General features: G+C 50.6%; 1 protein-coding gene across 1 annotated transcript in view; it reads left to right on the top strand.

Moving 5' to 3' along the window:
- Positions 1 to 5681: 5681 nt before the first annotated feature.
- Positions 5682 to 18404, top strand: part of LOC144822228 (eosinophil peroxidase-like) — an 85003-nt gene continuing 72280 nt past the window's right edge. Inside the window, exons 1-2 of the mRNA XM_078679477.1 lie at positions 5682 to 5786; positions 6469 to 6546. Coding sequence (XP_078535603.1) covers positions 6471 to 6546 — 76 coding nt within the window. The 5' untranslated portion in view covers positions 5682 to 5786; positions 6469 to 6470. The remainder of the gene's footprint in view (positions 5787 to 6468; positions 6547 to 18404) is intronic.

Raw genomic sequence — 18404 nt, 5'->3', positions numbered from 1 at the left:
ACACGCAGTAATGGTGCGCCCAGTCACACAGGCGAAGCGGGACCCGCGGAGCGGGTACCGCGAGGTAAAACAGCAGGACAAAGCAGCCAAATCCGAAGAGAACGGACCTCGCAGGGCAGAGCTCGCACTCCCCAAACAGTCAGTGTCTCCCCTTTGCATTCAAGAAATATGTAATGCACCCTATCCCACAAAAAGACATCAGTGCACTGACATTCTGGCGTTCTCAGAAACAAGAATGAACAACACTGTGTAATCTTTCTTTGAATCTCTTGGCAATTCCAGTCTCATCAGCAAATATTGAACGGGTTTTCAGTGGTCTTCATTTCATTAACAAACCTGAAAGAGCCTCAATGTCTGCAAAGTCTCTTTAAATGCACATATGCTTGTACTACAATGGCAAAGTTTTCAGGTGAATGTATTGTGTTGACCAATAACAACCAGGCACTGGTGTGCATTGTCAATTTAAATAAATGTGGAAAATACTAGCTGTAGCGGCATCTATTGCTTGTGGCAAAAATAAATGCGGATAAATACAGAAAAAATGCCCAAAAAATAAATATGGATAAATACAGACGGAAATGGCAAAAAAATAAATACCATAAAACCGGGAGCCCTAATTATAAACTCTCTCTCAGCCAAACTCCAGAATCACTACTCTCAATCATTATGGACAATTGTTAGGGAATCCACTCCCTCGCCAAAGCTATGAGCAGGAGTTTGCAAGTCTCCCGGCAACCAGGGGGGGACAGCGCTAGCCACGGCCACCCGCGGCCGACGGTCGCACACACAGGGTGTGCTGTTCGTCCGCCGCCGGCGGTGACCGGAACAACGCGCCCCCAGCCAGTCCCCGGAGCAAGAGTCCTCTTTTACTCAATGGCAGCTCGGTAACAGGTGAGTTAATCCTCTCCTATCTAATGAGCGCGGGGGACCAGAACTTACTTGAGTCTCCTGGAGTCTCCGTAGTCAGACCTACTCACGCTGTCTGTCCCTGGACCGCTAGTGGCGTCCTTGTGTTAGCGTGGCCATAAGGAAGAATCCAAGAGTGTGTGCCTCAGTGGGGGTGTGCGCGTAGGTTGGGGCGTGTCCTCTGGAGAGCACTTCCGGTATGGAGTACCTCACGGAGGTTGCCTGGCTATTGGCACAGTCTGGCGGCCATCTTGGAGTCTGTCGATGGCACGGGGGTACTAATGTACTGTTGCGGTCTACATAGAATATGTATATAGCGTCGCGTGTGTTGTAAGGCTAAATTAAAGCCCCTTCAACTGGACGTAGGTAGCTGGTTATACGTATCAAATAGCCCTGAATACTGTGGTTCTCGGGTAGTACGGGTACTCGCGTAGTTCTGGCTGACATTTAGAAGTGTGGTAGAAGTACGATATCAAGCGTGTTTAATTACTTCCGCATAAGGTGAGTTAAAGTGAGGTGTAGTAGCAGTGAACGGGGCAGGAGAAGTGATGGGACAGGAGAAGAGATTCGGCATGAGCAGGAGTGCTGACTGGACAGGAGCAGTGACCGGACAGGAGCAGTGAACGGGCAGGAGCGGTGACGTGGCAGAAAAAAGTGACAGGGCAGGAAAAGTGACGGGGCAGGAAAAGTGACAGGGCAGGAGAAGTAACAGGACAGGAGAGGCAACAGGAAAGGAGAAGTGACGGGCAGGAGAGGTGATGGGCCGAAGAGGTGACGAGGCAGGAGAAGTGACAAAGCAGGAGAAGTGACGGGGCAGAAGCGGTGATTAGGCAGGAGTGGTAACTGGGCATAAGCGGTGAAAGGACAGGAGCTGTGAAGAGGGCAGGAGCAGTGAACGGGGCAGGAGAAGTGACAGGGCAGGATAACAGATGGGGTAGGAGAAGTGACGGGCAGGAGAGGCGAGAGGGAAGGAGAGGCAACAATGATGGAGAGGTGATGGTGCAGGAGAAGTGACCGGGCAGGAGAGGTGATTAGGCATGAGCAGGAGCAGTGACAGGCCAGGAGCGGTGAGCGGTGAACGAACAGGAGCGGTGAACGGATAGGAGCGGTGAACAAACAGGGAGATTGAACGGACAGAGAGAAGTTACGAGGAAGCAGAAGTGACGAGGCAGCAGTAGTGAGGGGGCAGGAGAAGTGAGGGGCAGGAGAAGTGATGTGGCAGGAGCGGTGATCGAGCATGAACAGGAGTACTGACTGGACAGGAGCAGTGAAAGGGCAGGAGCAGTGAACGGGGCAGGAGAAGTGATGGGACAGGAGAAGAGATTCGGCATGAGCAGGAGTGCTGACTGGACAGGAGCAGTGACCGGACAGGAGCAGTGAACGGGCAGGAGCGGTGACGTGGCAGAAAAAGTGACAGGGCAGGAAAAGTGACGGGGCAGGAAAAGTGACAGGGCAGGAGGAGTAATAGAACAGGAGAGGCAACAGGAAAGGAGAAGTGACGGACAGGAGAGGTGACGGGCCGAAGAGGTGACGAGGCAGGAGAAGTGACAAAGCAGGAGAAGTGACGGGGCAGGAGCGGTGATTAGGCAGGAGTGGTAACTGGGCATAAAGGGTGAAAGGACAGGAGCTGTGAAGAGGGCAGGAGCAGTGAACGGGGCAGGAGAAGTGAAAGGGCAGGATAACGGATGGGGTAGGAGAAGTGGCGGGCAGGAGAGGCGAGAGGGAAGGAAAGGCAACAATGATGGAGAGGTGATGGTGCAGGAGAAGTGACCGGGCAGGAGAGGTGATTAGGCATGAGCAGGAGCAGTGACAGGCCAGGAGCGGTGAGCGGTGAACGGACAGGAGCGGTGAACGGATAGGAGCGATGAACAAACAGGGAGATTGAATGGACAGAGAGAAGTGACGAGGCAGCAGAAGTGACGAGGCAGCAGTAGTGAGGGGGCAGGAGAAGTGAGGGGCAGGAGAAGTGATGTGGCAGGAGCGGTGATCGAGCATGAACAGGAGCACTGACTGGACAGGAGCAGTGAAAGGGCAGGAGCAGTGAACGGGCAGGAGCAGTGATGGGGCAGGAGAAGTGACCGGGCCAGAGCAGTGATTAGGCATAAGCAGGCGCGGTGAACGGGTAGGTAGGAGCAGTGAACAGGTAGGAGCAGTGAATGGGCAGGGGCAGTGAACGGGCAGGGGCACTGAATGGACAGGAGCAGTGACGGGGCAGGGGAAATGACAAAGGAGCGGTGATGGGGTAGACAAGTGCCCGGGCAGGAGAAAGTGACAGGGCAGGAGAAGTTACTTGTACTTATGTTCCTTGCCTATTTATTTATACACTATTGCATGACATCTACTGATGTGTCTGCGAAAATTTTGTCCTGAATTTTTACCTCCTCACCTGAATTTTTGTCCTGAATGTTGACCCCTTGTCCTGAATTTTTACACTAACCATCCTGAATTTGCACCCATGGCAGTTGGCCACCCTAACCGGAAGTAATATAAGTGCCATAGAAGTTCTTAAAGTTACAGAGCCTGTTTGCTGAATATTAATAAACGTGTTGTCCCTGCTTATTGAAGAAAGACTATTGCTGCAACAATCTGTTTATTATTGTGAGTGACACATGTGCTGCTTGACCTACATCCGCACCACCCTCCAAGAGTACAACTTGACCTTGTTACCCTTGAGAGTCAAAGCCTATGAAGTGGGCCCTTTGCACTCAGAGAGCTGGTATCTGGTTCCTGTGTTTCTAGGATCAGTGCCAAAGCTTGTTGCAAGGAACCGTCCTGAACCTCTGGTGCAAAGGGGGTTACTTGGTAATCCACTCGGAGGGCAAAAACCTGTGGGCCCAGAAGAACTGTGGGAAACAACGGGCAAAAATGGATATTGCCCAGGAACCAAGGACTGTCTCAGAGCCAGAGAGATACCTCCGAGAAACAAGTTTCTAATTTAAAGTTTTTGGAAGGGGTGGAAACTATAAACGTATTGTTTTGCATTTTCCTTCTTTGCTGCCTCAACTTAATGTATTCATTATTTGTAACATTTCTACAGCACGATCATGAGAGTTCGAAACCTGCCACATAGCGCTGAGGCTTCAATCAGAAGTGACGGGACCGGAGAGGCAACAGGAAAGGAGAAGTGATGGAGCAGGAGAGGTGACCGAGCAGAGAAGTGATGGGGCAGGAGAAGTGACGGGCAGGAACGGTTATTAGGCATGAACAGGAGCGGTAACCGTGCAGGAGCAGTGAATGGATAGGAGCAGTGAAGGGGGCAGGAGAAGTGATGGGACAGGAGAAGCGATTCAGCATGAGCAGGAGTGCTGACTGGACAGGAGCAGTGACCGGACAGGAGCAGTGAACGGGCAGGAGCGGTGACATGACAGAAAAAGTGACAGGGCGGGAAAAGTGACGGGGCAGGAATAGTGACAGGGCAGGAGCAGTGACAGGACAGGAGAGGCAACAGGAAAGAAGAAGTAACGGGCAGGAGAGGTGACCGGCCGAAGAGGTGACGAGGCAGGAGAAGTGACAAAGCAGGAGATGTGACGGGGCAGGAGCGGTGATTAAGCATGAGCAGCAGCGGTAACCGGGCATAAGCGGTAAAAGGACAGGAGCTGTGAAGAGGGCAGGAGCAGTGAACGGGGCAGGAGAAGTGACGGGGCAGGAAAAGTGACGGGGCAGGAGAAATGACGGGGCGGGAGAAGGGATGAGGTAGGAGAAGTGACGGGCAGGAGAGGCGAGAGGGAAGGAGAGGCAACAGGGATGGAGAGGTGATGGTGCAGGAGAAGTGACCGGGCAGGAGAGATGATTAGGCAGGAGCAGTGACGGGCCAGGAGCGGTGACGGAGCGGTAACAGGCCAGGAGCGGTGACGGAGCGGTGACAGGCCAGGAGCGGTGACAGAGCGGTGACAGGCCAGGAGCGGCGAACGGACAGGAGCGGTGAACGGATAGGAGCGGTGAACAGACAGGGAGAGGTGAACGGACAGGGAGAAGTGATGAGGCAGCAGAAGTGACGAGGCAGCAGTAGTGAGGGGGCAGGAGAAGTGAGGGGACATTTCTATAGCTCGATCATGAACGTTCGAAACCTGCCACATAGCGCTGAGGCTTAATTCAGGGCCGGACTGGGAACCAAAACCGGCCCTGGCAAAGTGCTCCCCCCATCCAAATCCCCACCCCCCCCCCCCCCCCCCCGCCCTCCCTGGGTTGTAGGTGCCGGTGAGCTCTTTGACAGGGCCGGTTTCGGACGATTTTGTTACAGGGCCGATTAAGCTGCAAAACCGGCCCTGTAAGAAAAACGGCCCCCAGGGGCCCCAAACCGGCCCCCCACCCGTGCGGTGCCCCGGGGAATTGCCCGGTGCCCACTACGGCCAGTCTGGCCCTGGCTTCAATGAGTTACAAATGTGTCATGGGCACTAGTGCAAGCAGGGAAATGCCACTCGATCCCAAAGTGGATAGTAACAGACAGTCATAGTGGGTTCAATGGGGCCCTCACACTGGGCTCCTGCGCCACTGCACCTGCTGCACGAATGATAACGCCGCTCCTGTGAGGTGATTTTGCCGTGTGCTGGGCCCACCTTGTCAGCGCGGTTGTGTTCAGTCAGCTTCTGTAGTGTGTGTTCACACACGTGTCGTGATTGTGTCACTAAGTCTGGTCAGTGTGTTCCTCTTTCTCCGGTCGTCGGTTTCATGTGAAGGGGGAATGCGGGCGGGGGGCCTCATCATTATGCAAGACCCCCGGAGACACGGGAAAGGGGAGGGGGGGTGACTGCGGGGGTCACTTCCCCGAGTCACGAGTCACTGGGTCTATAAAAACGAAGGGAATCGTTCTCTCTGCACGGCGCCAGTTAGAGAGCACAGCAGCTGAGAGGCCACACACCGTATAGTCAACCTTCCAGCAGGTAAGGGATTCGCCCTGTCCGTACAGTGACTAAGCGAGAGCCGCGGGGGTAAGAGACTCCCCCTGTCCGTACCTTGTCTGAGAGAGAACATAGACACGAGAGATGCAGCGCTCGTCGACCTCTCTCCCCCTACCCTCCCAACTGTTGTATATTATGTTGTAAACATATTTTTTGTACAGCACTGAATGCAACTCCAGCACCGGTGCTAGGCGCATTGGCCCTGTGCCAGGGCTGTACCAGGCTGGCACAGCATCTCTGTGGCTGGAGTGACCGGTGCCCGCACAAGCCCTGTGACTGGCACTGAATCCCGTTTTCTTCTGTGGCACTGGGTGCAGTATGCCAGCCCCTGTCTGTACCCCCGGGGGTCAGGCTTCCCCCAGCTGATGGAACCAGGCCCTGTTCATCATCAGTAACGCCCATCACCGGGCACAAGTGATGTCAGGGAGGCTGCGTCACGGGAGGTCACAACCCTTAATGTACAGCAGCCGTGCCCCCTGCAGCGTGAGCCTTGACAAGCACTGGGGTCAGATGGAGATGGTGGGAGGCGGGGATGCTTGGGGTGCTGGGGACCGAGCGCCCCACTCTTCCAGAGCCCTCCCTGTGCATGTTGATGCTGGGGGCTGCCGGGGGTAGGTGGGGGGTCGGGAGGCCGTCTCTAACTCTGTCCCTTGTTGTCTTTCAGCCATGGGTCCCGTGAGAGCTGCCCTCCGGTTGCTGCTGGCACTGGGCTTCTTGCAAACAGCAGCGTCTTCTTTCTACGGTAAGGCCTTGTCCTGCAGCCTCTGTCCCTCTTCCCTACTCGCCCCTGAGCGCTCATTCCTAAAACATGCTGGTAAAATTGTGCAGAATGAAAGTGACATTCATGCCCCAGGAGAGGGCAAATCAGGTTCAGATAATAACCCAAGTAGTGATTTTTGGTTTCACTGTTTTAAATATAAGTGTAAATGAAATGTGTGTTTTAGAACTATTCTTGTCAATTTTGTATTTTTCGTTTAAATGGATTGTAGAGTTTGAGTGATTTTATAAGAAAGGTAGAGACGGCCCTGCCGTGTTTTCGCCCTGTGCCCCGAGTTAGTGCACCCGCTTTGGAGAGTGCCCTGTGCGGCGGGTGTCAGGGGGTGAGGCCGCTGCCGAGGACACTCTGGGCTCTAGACTGCTGGACGCGGGTGAGATCTGTACGGACTGAGAGCTCCTGAGCGGAAAGGTGACAGAGTGCGAGGTTAGAGGCCAGAGGCAGCCGTGACGTCGGGCAGGAGGGGACTCACTGACTGCCAGTTACAATGAATGTTACAATGAATGTTACAGGGAGTAGAGCTAATGTCTCCTCGAGGCCGGCAGTGGCACGGCGAGACATGTCGGGTCTGGTAGTGGGTGACGTGTGCGGTACTAAAGGGATTGATAGTGCAGAGACAGGCGGTGTCAGGGTGAGATGTGGATGCTATGAGTGGATGCGATATGCCTGCTATGAGTGGGTGGGATACGCCTTTTATGAGTGGGTGAGCTGTGCCTGCTATGAGTGGGTGAGATATGCCTGCTATGAGTGGGTGAGATATATCGCCTATGAGTGGGCGAGATATGCCTGCTACAAGTGGGTTAGTTATGCCTGCTATGAAAGGGTGAAAAATGCCTGCTATTAGTAGGCGAAATATGCCTGCTATTAGTGGGTGAGCTATGAGTGCTATGAGTGGGTGAAATGTGACTGCTATGATTAGATTAGATTTGCCTGCTCTGAGTAGATGAGATATGCCTATGAGTGGGCGAGATATGCCTGCTATAAGTGAATGAGATATGCCTGCTATAAGTGAATGAGATATGCCTGTTATGAGTGGGTGAGATATATCGGCTACAAGTGGGTGAGATATACCTGCTCTCATTGTTTGAGTCGTTCAATACTAAAGAGATTGTGCAGAGGCAGGCGAGACGCTCTCTTACACATAGCAGTGCACATTCAGACGTACTTCACAGATTAACGTACAGTCGACTGTATTGCACACATTTGTGCAGTGAATGAGGTATTGCGCAGTCAGAGGTATTGAACAGTAATACACGCTTATAGGTAGTGTACATCAGGATTTGTTGCACACTGCCGTGAACAGATCCATTAAGTGAGGCAGAGAAAGCTATCATGTTATCTTATCTCCCCGTGCACAAGTGGTGCCTAGAGGTAGTTTTAGGTGTATTTCATCCATTGGCCGATGCGGTTCAGTGGACTCTGGGCATTGGATGACAGGATTGTCAATCAGTGTTGACATCTGTCAATGGCACTTCACGGATGTAGGCATCCTTTGAGGTACACACCCACACACAATCATTGGCTATCTGCTCAGTTTCACCCACTGCTTATCCATTCTTCCCAGGTGCTTCTATCTCGCTCACCATTTTTAGATTTAGCTTCGATCGACCTGTTATATCTCTTCTGTGGGGTTTGTCCACCCCCTACAGTCATTGGTTACGACCTGTGGCATACAGAAATGCTTACTTGTTACTGTTGCATTTGTGTAAATGCCCCTCCTTTGCTGCTTAATTCCGCCCCTGGCGATTTCAGTCAGAGAAGCTTTTGTTTGGCCATCACACTGTACAGCATGTGATGGCCCCTCCTTGTCTTTCGTTTTCATTGCCCGGCTGGTTTCATTTCGGTAATGGCTCCAGGTTTCTCTTAACGTCGGTGTGCTTCATTTGGTGTCCTCGTGGACAGTGCACTTGTCTTCGCCTCCCATGAGATATCGGGGAGCTACAAGAGCAGCCACTGCCAGTCACAAGAATGCAGTTCAGATGCAAAATCGGATTTTGTGTGACGTTTACTGACAACGCGGGATCGGAGAGGCACCGAGCTGGATGCCGAGCCTTGAGAGGAAGCATCTATTGCATTTAGCGCTTTACCTCAGTGGTGCCCTCTTCACAGCGCTGCTTGGAACAGCAGCATGAAAGAGGGAAGTGAAGTAACAGGTCAGGAAAGACTCAAAGTGCGCCACCAGGAAAGAGTGCGCAGCCCAGGAACAAGCAAAGCGCCCTGAAATGAAGGGACAGTGGGCGCTAGTCGGCAGCTCAATATAAAGGGACTGCAGCGGGACATGCGGCGAGGGAGCAGTGCCGTTCTAGGGGACAGGTCGGGTCCGTTTTAGGCAGTCGCCCCAGCCAGGTGTCCCTGTAGCAGGACAGGCGAACCCTAGATGGTCACAGCCTCAGAAACATGTATGACCAGCGTTGGATTGGTAATGTGGGGACTCGGGCAATGCCCGAGGGGCCAGTGTGAGTTCCAGCTGTGGGGTGCTTTTTTGAGCAGTCTGGTAGGCCGATTTGGTCGGTGTCTCCGTTGTTTAGATACAGCCAGGGGCCCAGTGGGTGTCTGAGTGGCCTTTCTGGAGGCAGATGGGCGCTCATTACCTCCCGTTTAGCAACAGGCAGAGGTGTCACTCACGTTCTCTCGTTGGGCCGCCCATTAATGTATGCATCCTGAGTGGAGCAGGGGGTCTGGGCAGAAGTGGCTGCACTTGTTTTCAGGTGTGTTTCACCAGTGTAAAGGAATACGTGCATTTTTTTTTATCCCTACCCCCATTTTTTTTAAATACATTTTCGCCAAAGCAGTGTTTTGAGGAAAGGCAATATGCAAATGTGGGCCACTTTTTCTATAGCGTGCCCGAGCCGATTTTTAACCCCAATCCAACCCTGTGTATGGCGTCTTCATTTTCGGATGAGCGTGTCAGCACTCTCCCTTGAGAACAGCTAAAACAGGATGAAGCAGGCGCGTGGTACATATTTCTGAGGGGATGCCATCCGTCATGGTACATTCGGAGGGACCAGCATCCTTCATGGTACATTCTTTTGAGTGACCAGCATCCTGGGCACGCCCCCGCCGTCAGCGACAAACGCAGTGCTCCCTCTCTACATTCACTGACTGAACCATTCTAATAATCTACCCTTCTTAACGAACTGCCCGGAGGATATGAACGCCTTTCTACACAAACGTTAACTTTTTCGAAGTATTGACATACGGGTTCGACTGGGGTGGTGCAGGAAACTGAGGGTGAAGGCGGTGACAAAACGTTCTAAAGGGCATAATTTTTAAAACATTTATTTTTAACTTCAAAGTTACCGGGGTTTGCTCAGCGCCTAGAATGAGACCTAACTTTTGGCCTCTTCCCATCAGTTACAATGGGCTCGTCGCGTGGAGAATACTCCGTGAGTTTCAAGGCCACACCGTCTCTAGTTGGGCTTGGCTTTATTTCACATTCCTGTCCTCAGTCACGTCCCAGATCAAAGTAATACACGTTACCATCATGTATCTTTCAAAATATTTCATGTCTCGCAGGCTCTTTTTAGTTGTCAAGGCCCTCAGAAAAAAAGTGTCTCTCCCTTATCTAAGCCACTACTGTTTTTTTCAGTGTTGCCAGGGCTTTAAGCGGGCCGGGTCCTGCCGTGCTCAGCACAGGCACGTTTTGAAAGCAGGTGCTGAGACAGGGCACTATCTATGTGCCCTCACTCTCAGGATGGATGAAAAAAAAATCTTTACTATATAGCAGTTCTCTGCTTTTGACGTAACTTTTATTTTTTTGCAGTTCTTTATTGCAAAACTCGAAGTGCTTTACATGAGCACCAACAATGTATTTTTTGGTAGGCACAGAGATGAAGTGATTTGCCCATAAACACTTGCTGTTGAGTGGACGCAAGTCTAGAACCGGCTTCCTCACCTCCAAAATTGGGAGCCCTAGCCATTACGCCACTACATCGCACGCAGGAGCTAAAGCATTTTCAATATCAAGTACAACAAAGCCATAGTTGTAGTATGCATGTGGAATATTTATCTTCTGCATCTAACAACCTTTGACAGAGCCAATAGGCCTGGCTTGTAGGTGTAATGTTACTTGTCGTATTATATAAGTGGAGGCAATGACAGAACGAGCAATATACCAGTGGGGCGGCACACTATACTAAGCACAGATTTTTAGCATAAATGTTTTAAGGAATGTCCTTAATTATATCAGCCACGTCGCTTTGAGAGACCCCCCAGTTTTTTCATCCCACTTAAAGTCCTGACTGTTGCAATTATATTCGTGTGATGTTCACTATATTTGTTGATATCTTTACTAAAACAAAGGGATTGTTCCCATTGATTATTTCATTATTACCCTTCGTCCTAACTGCGCTATTCTTTAACAGTCACCGTCAGGGTTGGATTGGAAATAAAAATCGTTCCGGGCACGCAAAAAAAGTGGCCTTCATTTGCATATTGCCTTCCGGCAAAACACTGCTTCGGTGAAGTTTTATAAAAAAGGTAAAGGGGAGCTTTAAAAAAAATGCACGGATTAGTTTACACTGGTGAACCACACCTGAGAACAAGTGAGGCCACTTTTGCTCAGGGCCCCTGCCCCGCTCAATATGCCTAAATGGGTCAGCCCAGCGAGAGAAAGGGAATGACCCTTGATAAAGGGAGGTCATGGACGCCCATCTACCTCCAGAGAGGCCACTCAGGCACCCACTGGGCCGCTGGCGGCATCGAACAACGCAGATACCACCCAAATCTGCCCCCCAGGCTGCTAAAAAAAAGCAGCCCACAGCTGGAATTCGGATACCGGTCCCTCTTGCGTTGTCCGAGTGCCTGCGTTACCAATCCAACGCTGGTCAACGTTCCCATATTTTTGAAATAATACATCCACCGCTGCTCTACGCCCTGCAGGCCTATGTCGTCAATGTATTGAAACGAAAGCCAGGGGGCGCTGCCTGGCTCCTCCCACCACTTCAATTGCTCCTTGCTCTGCACTGCTCGCAGCTGTTGTGGGAGCCTGGCTCCCCAAAGGTGGACGGGTATTGGAGGTCTGGAGCACTCAGCGTTTATCATTGAAATTCCAAAGTACAACTAGTCACTGGTCAGGCGGCTATCTTGCAAACGCCTCTTAGGCAGTTAGCTTGTTTGTTCCTCAAATGTTGCACTGTTCTTTGAAATATAGGAAACAGGAATACGTGTAGGCTCCAAATTACTAGAGACACCTCTAGTGACATCATTCAGCATTTGAAGCCCGATGATATCTCAGGGCTGAGCTGCCCTTAGACTCTCAGTAGCAAAAGTTGGCACTGAAGGGTGTAGGGCAGGGCACGTGGTGGAACTAATGTGTGTATGTAAATGTAGTTGAGCTTATATAGCGCACAGCTACCCGCAGTGGGTTTCCCGGCGCTTGCTTAGGGAACCCTTCCTGATATTCCCCTGTGAGATAGCAGGGTATCCACAAGGTGAAAGTCAGGCATCCCGCCGCGAGGGGCCGTTGTGGAGATTAAGCAAGCTGTTGCCCAGAGTCGCAGAGTGTGAACCCGTGAGTCGAGGAGGCACCGGGGCGAGAATTGTCGAGTCCGTGGAATTTTTAGCCCAAGACCCGCCGAGGCGGGGAATTGAACCCTGGTCCAGGACCGATCTCAGCTTCCGGGTCTGCCGCCTCTAACACCTGAGCCACACTTCTACTACTACTGGAAGTAAACAGGGCTCGCAGAGCACATCCAGCTCCTTTATGACTAGGGTGACCAGATGGCCCCATGTACCCACTGGCCACCACTTTTTCCATTCCTGGTCTTTTTTTTTACATACCTTTCTTATCAGATGCTGAGGTCCAATTGGCTCAAATAAAATGTACCAAGTCTACAACTCCCATAATGCACTGTTAGGTAGGTAAGCCTACTCATAACTCTGCAGAAGTAGCAAGGGTAGGAAAAATAGTACTAGCCAAGGAAAACATAGATGGCAGTCCTGCTAAATCTTCAAGAAAGTGCTATTTTTGAAAAACTTGACAACGATCAAACCTAGTAATTAATAGTTGCCAAAAGGGTGCGTTTTTGAAAATCAATCGAGATTGAGTAGCCCAGGAATTCGAAATTATTTTGGTCTGCATTATAGTGATTAGAATTTTGTTAAATATACTTAAATCTGATTGTTACCTAGTATTATATTAATCACTTATTTATGTCCGTCGAGTGGTAATCATGTAGTAACAAGCTCCAAACTCTCTGGACGAGCTTTTAACCTTTGAGTGTTACTTATAACTGTGCTCTTTTAAAAAACCATCCTACCTGACAAAGCCTCTTGCACTCGTCCTGGGACCCTGCTGAAAGCGAGCAGCGCCTCCCTAAAACGCCGACAACGCCCTCTGACTGCCGCCATTGACGGCGTGCACCGAGGCCACGCCCCCTCTCTGGCCCCGCCCCCCCGCCCAGCTTAAAAGGCGCTGAATGCGAGCGCGATTTTAAAATTCATTACTCCTGAGGTGGAAAGCCGGGAGCTGTATTTCTTGTGTGTTGCTGATTTTTAAAGCTTTTAACCTTTGAGTGTTACTTATAACTGTGCTCTTTTAAAAAAACCATCCTACCTGACAAAGCCTCTTGCACTCGTCCTGGGACCCTGCTGAAAGCGAGCAGCGCCTCCCTAAAACGCCGACAACGCCCTCTGACTGCCGCCATTGACGGCGTGCACCGATGCCACGCCCCCTCTCTGGCCACGCCCCCCCCGCACAGCTTAAAAGTCGCTGAATGCGAGCGCGATTTTAAGATTCATTACTCCTGAGGCGGAAAGCCGGGAGCTGTATTTCTTGTGTGTTGCTGATTTTTAAAGCTTTTAACCTTTGAGTGTTACTTATAACTGTGCTCTTTTAAAAAAACATCCTACCTGACAGCCTCTTGCACTCGTCCTGGGACCCTGCTGAAAGCGAGCAGCGCCTCCCTAAAACGCCGACAACGCCCTCTGATTGCCGCCATTGACGGCGTGCACCGAGGCCACGCCCCCTCTCTGGCCACGCCCCCCGCCCAGCTTAAAAGGCGCTGAATGCGAGCGCGATTTTAAGATTCATTACTCCTGAGGCGGAAAGCCGGGAGCTGTATTTCTTGTGTGTTGCTGATTTTTAAAGCTTTTAACCTTTGAGTGTTACTTATAACTGTGCTCTTTTAAAAAACCATCCTACCTGACAAAGCCTCTTGCACTCGTCCTGGGACCCTGCTGAAAGCGAGCAGCGCCTCCCTAAAACGCCGACAACGCCCTCTGACTGCCGCCATTGACGGCGTGCACCGAGGCCACGCCCCCTCTCTGGCCACGCCCCCCCGCCTCTTCCTCACTATAAAATGTGCCACTGGAGGAAGCGCAGCGGACGAGCGCAGCGGGAGCGCCGTTTGCGCGCCGAAGGCGCGCCTAAGGCAAGCCTGTCTGCGCCCGTCCGCGCCAGAACGGGCCTAGGGCCAGGCACTCTGGCCGCTGCACCCAATGTCTATACTGCCCGTTTAAACTCTCCCCTATTCCTAAGAATCAACTACCTACGACAATCATTAATATGGCGCTTTTAAATTGTAGATCGCTACCCAAACACTCCCAAGAAATACACATGTTACTAAAAGAGGAGAAACTTGAGATCTTGTTCCTTACAGAAACATGGCTCACATCTGACTCGGACTATGACATTGTGCAGGCGTTACCTCAGGGTTACCTCCTACAACATCTTGATCGAACAAGGGGAAAGGGAGGAGGGATTGCTATCATTTACAGGGACCAATTCACATGCCGATTTCACGACAGCTCCTTATCAAATTGTGAAAATGTTCATTTTAGCATCCAACTATCCCCATGCAAATCCCTCTCTGGACTCCTCATCTACCGCCCACCAGGGTCACTGGGTCAATTCTGTAGTTCCCTGGTGGAATCTTCAACTATACTGTCCAGCACCTCGCCCAACTTGATAGTCCTAGGGGACCTTAATATTCACTTTGACATCAGCGAGGATAATACCGCCTCAGAGCTACTGGCAGACCTAGCAACTCTCCAACTCCATCTCCAGAACGATAAGCCCACGCATACGCTCGGACATCTACTTGATCCGATCATAACCAACATGAACAATCTTAAAACCAAAGCCCCGATTCCGGTGCCTTGGTCGGATCACCTAATCGTCCCTTTCAGGTGGGAAATACCCCATTCCCTTCAATCCAGTAAACCCCCAGACAAACCCATGCGCCCATGGGCCAAGTTAGACACTGAGAAGTGGAAACAGGCTTTGGAATCCCATAAACCACCCCTGGATATGGACCCCATCAAAGCTGATATGAGGTTCCATTCCTGGATTGAAAACTCCCTTAACAGGACCCTCCCAAAAAAATCTTATCTTACCTCCTGTAAAAAAACATCTGCTCCGTGGTTCTTCCAGGAGATGCGCCAGCTAAAGAAACTGTGCAAAAAAGCCGAAAGAGAGTGGCGGAAAGACTTCGACCCCAACCGCAAGAAGGACTACAGATCGTCCATTCTTGCATACAAAAAAGCCCTGAAAATGCCCAGACCGCGTTTTTTCAAGAGAAAATTAGCTCGGCATCATGTTCATCGAGGGAGACCTTCCGAATTGTCAAGCAACTCCTCAAAAAACCAGAACCCACCGGCTCCATTGATCCCTCTAACCATCACTGCGATGAAATGGCTAGATTTTTTGGCCAAAAGATCCAAAACATTCTACAGTCACTCCCACCCCTCTCCCAGTTGGACCAGGCATTGCCATCGGTACTGCAGAGCAACGATCCGAATACGGGATTTGATGCATTTATCCCGATAAGTCCTAAGACCCTGTCCCCTATCTTCCAATCTCTTAAAAGTGGCTCACCTTCGGACCCGGCTCCAGTCAAAATCTTAAAGCTGGTTGCACCTACTATCCTCGAACCATTGGCTAATGTGATCAATGCCTCGCTGACCAACGGATTGGTTCCCCCCAGCTGGAAAAAGGCGAAGGTGAGGGCCTTACTGAAAAAACCTAACCTGGACCCCCTCAACCTTTCCAATTTTAGACCAATTTCCCTTCTGCCTTGCACCAGCAAGATCACAGAAAAATTTATTAACGCCCAGCTATCTAAGTACCTTGAATCCAACGGACTGCTCAAATCATCTCAGACAGGCTTCCACCCGGGCCAGGGCACTGAAACAGCGATGGTAACGGTGGTCGAGGAAGCCAGGAAGATCATGGATACAGGAGGATCGGTGGCAGTGATCCTCCTGGACCTAAGTGCGGCCTTCGACACGGTCAACCATCAGGTCCTGGTCCAGCGACTCACCGACCTTGGAATCACAGGCATAGCCTTGTCTTGGCTGAGGTCATTTCTGCAGGATCGGTCATTCCAGGTCATAGAGGGCAAGTACACATCTAAAGAGACCCCTATACGTTGTGGAGTGCCTCAGGGCTCCTCCTTGAGCCCTACACTCTTCAACGTATATATGTCCCCCCTGGAAAAGATAGTCACCGCACATGGGATAAAACTCCTGACATACGCGGATGACACACAGTTGGTGGTGTCCCTATCCCAGCAGGAAAATTCGACCACAGACCTCTACTCCTGCCTAAAAGACATAGTCAGCTGGATGGACGCTTCTCACTTGAAGCCGAATAGCGACAAGACCGAGATCATGGTGATGGGGAACCAATCCCACTTCCATCCAAACTCCCTTTGGCCCCCTTGCATGGGTAAACCTCCAACCCCCAAGCCTGAGATTAAAAGCCTTGGTCTATGGCTTGATAAAAACCTCACCATGCAAACCCAGGCCAGGAAAACGGCTGGAGTCTGCTTCGGCCTCCTACGATCCACCAGAAAAGTCCTGCCATTGCTCCCCCTCCAATCTAGGAAACTCTTGATTCAGGGTCTCGTCCTATCAAGGCTGGACTACGGCAACGCACTGTACCTGGGTGTACCCCAAAAGGTTACTACTAAACTTCAAGTAGTGCAAAACGCCGCCGCGAGGATGCTGACCAACACTAAACCCCGTTGCTCGGCCAAACCAGCTATCCGCGAACTACACTGGCTACCGATTATAGAAAGAGTGCAGTTCAAAGCGCTGTGCCTTACTCACAAAATTCTTAATGGAAAGGCCCCCCCCATACTCAAAGATCTGGTCACTCCTTACAGTACTGCTAGACCCCTCCGATCCTCTAATGCCCACCTCACACGAGTTCCTAAGATCAACAGAGCACGAGCAGGAGGCCGCTGTTTCTCCTACAACGCGCCTAAATTGTGGAACTCTCTGCCCTATGACCTTCGTGCGCAACCCAACCTGCTAGCATTTCGAAAAAGCACTGAAGACATGGCTGTTCCCGTGAACATCCCTACTTCTACTTCATCAGTAATGGGTCAGCGCTGGGACGCTCAAGGGCAGCTACGCGCTTTAGAAATCATGAAATAAAATAAATAAAAAAATAAATAAAAAATGCTTATGGTGAACAGGATGAGCAGTTAAGGCCTCAGACGGGGAATATGGCGTGTCACAGACACTCTAGTCAGACATGACAGTGATGTCATATCATTTACTGCAGTGCTTACTTTGAGCTGGTGGTTGCAGCACCCAGGATAATGTGTTGCATGGATAAATACTTATAAGGTCCCACAGGCGAGACCGATTGCATTGCAAATGCTTCTTTTTAACTGCACCATTCTTAAAGGTTATCAGCCATGTTTCAACAGTAAATGGCTATAAATTGGATTGGCCGGAATAACGCCCTGGGCGGAAAGAAAATGTGGCATTTGTTGTGGGGGCAGGGGTCGTTGCGGTGTGACGGAAGTGTGGGAGAAACATGGGAGGAGGGCAGGGAAATTATGGGGCGCTAACAATTACATTGAGGTACATTAAGGGCTGATTACAAAGTCTTTAATGGGACTCGCTCGACTGAGATCAAGTGGAATGGACGCGCTGCTCTTTGCATGACATTAAGTCAGGCAGTTCCCAGTTGCGCCCCTCTGAATAACTGCGCCCTGAGCACAGCTCGCCCATGCCCAAGGCCAGTCCTGGCTGGGGCATCACGACTCATGAGTGCCATGAGTCACGCCGAAGCGTGTACACAGTGACCACCTTTGACTGGTTCTGCAGGTGTAGCAGCCTATTCCAAAAAAGGGGGACTCTGTGAACCTCTAGTGGCAATCTGAGGTACTGCAATCTGCTACAGAAAACTATTTGTGATGGATTCCAGAACCTATAGTAATAACATAAAGTACTCCACCTTCTCCTGAAAGAATTTGTTTCTGACTCTAGGACCTCTGTTTCTAATCTAGGCTCCTACCACCTGATCTTTTGTAAACACCTACAGTGCTGTAGCCTGCTAGAGAAAATATCTGTTTCTCACTACAGTGACCTCTACTAATGACCAAAGGTACTGCAGTCCGAAAGAGAAACATGATTTGTTTTTGAATCCATGAAGACTACTGCAGAAAAAAAATCTCTCTGACTTATGTGATCACTGGTAACTACCTAAGATACTGCAGGATGCTACAGAAAGGTTTTACCTCTGATTGGAGACATCTCTAGTAACAAGCATTAGCAAAGCTGATTTTCAGTTACAGTCACATGTATTGGCTTTTCCAATTCTTGTTTAAAAAAACTGGGACCGGTGGGCTTTATCAACACTTGTTATAAATCTGCTGTCTGTGTCTCATTTTCGCTTGGTTGTTTTCTTTACTCTCTTTCCCATCGTCTCCATGTACCTTTGCCTACTTCTCACCTCCTTAAGTATTCTTTTTACCTTTCCCTGTCTCCACACCGTCTTTTTGTTTCCTTCTCCTTTTTGCTTTTCCGCCTAGGTTTCCTCTTTGCTTTGTTTCTTTAATTCGCTCTTTCTTACCCTGTCTTTTTTT

This window comes from Lissotriton helveticus, chromosome 3_1 (assembly GCF_964261635.1).
Source record: "Lissotriton helveticus chromosome 3_1, aLisHel1.1, whole genome shotgun sequence".
Classification (NCBI taxonomy): Eukaryota; Metazoa; Chordata; class Amphibia; order Caudata; family Salamandridae; genus Lissotriton; species Lissotriton helveticus.
The sequence above is the reverse complement of the archived record's forward strand: the minus strand, read 5'-3'. Positions and strand labels throughout refer to the sequence as shown.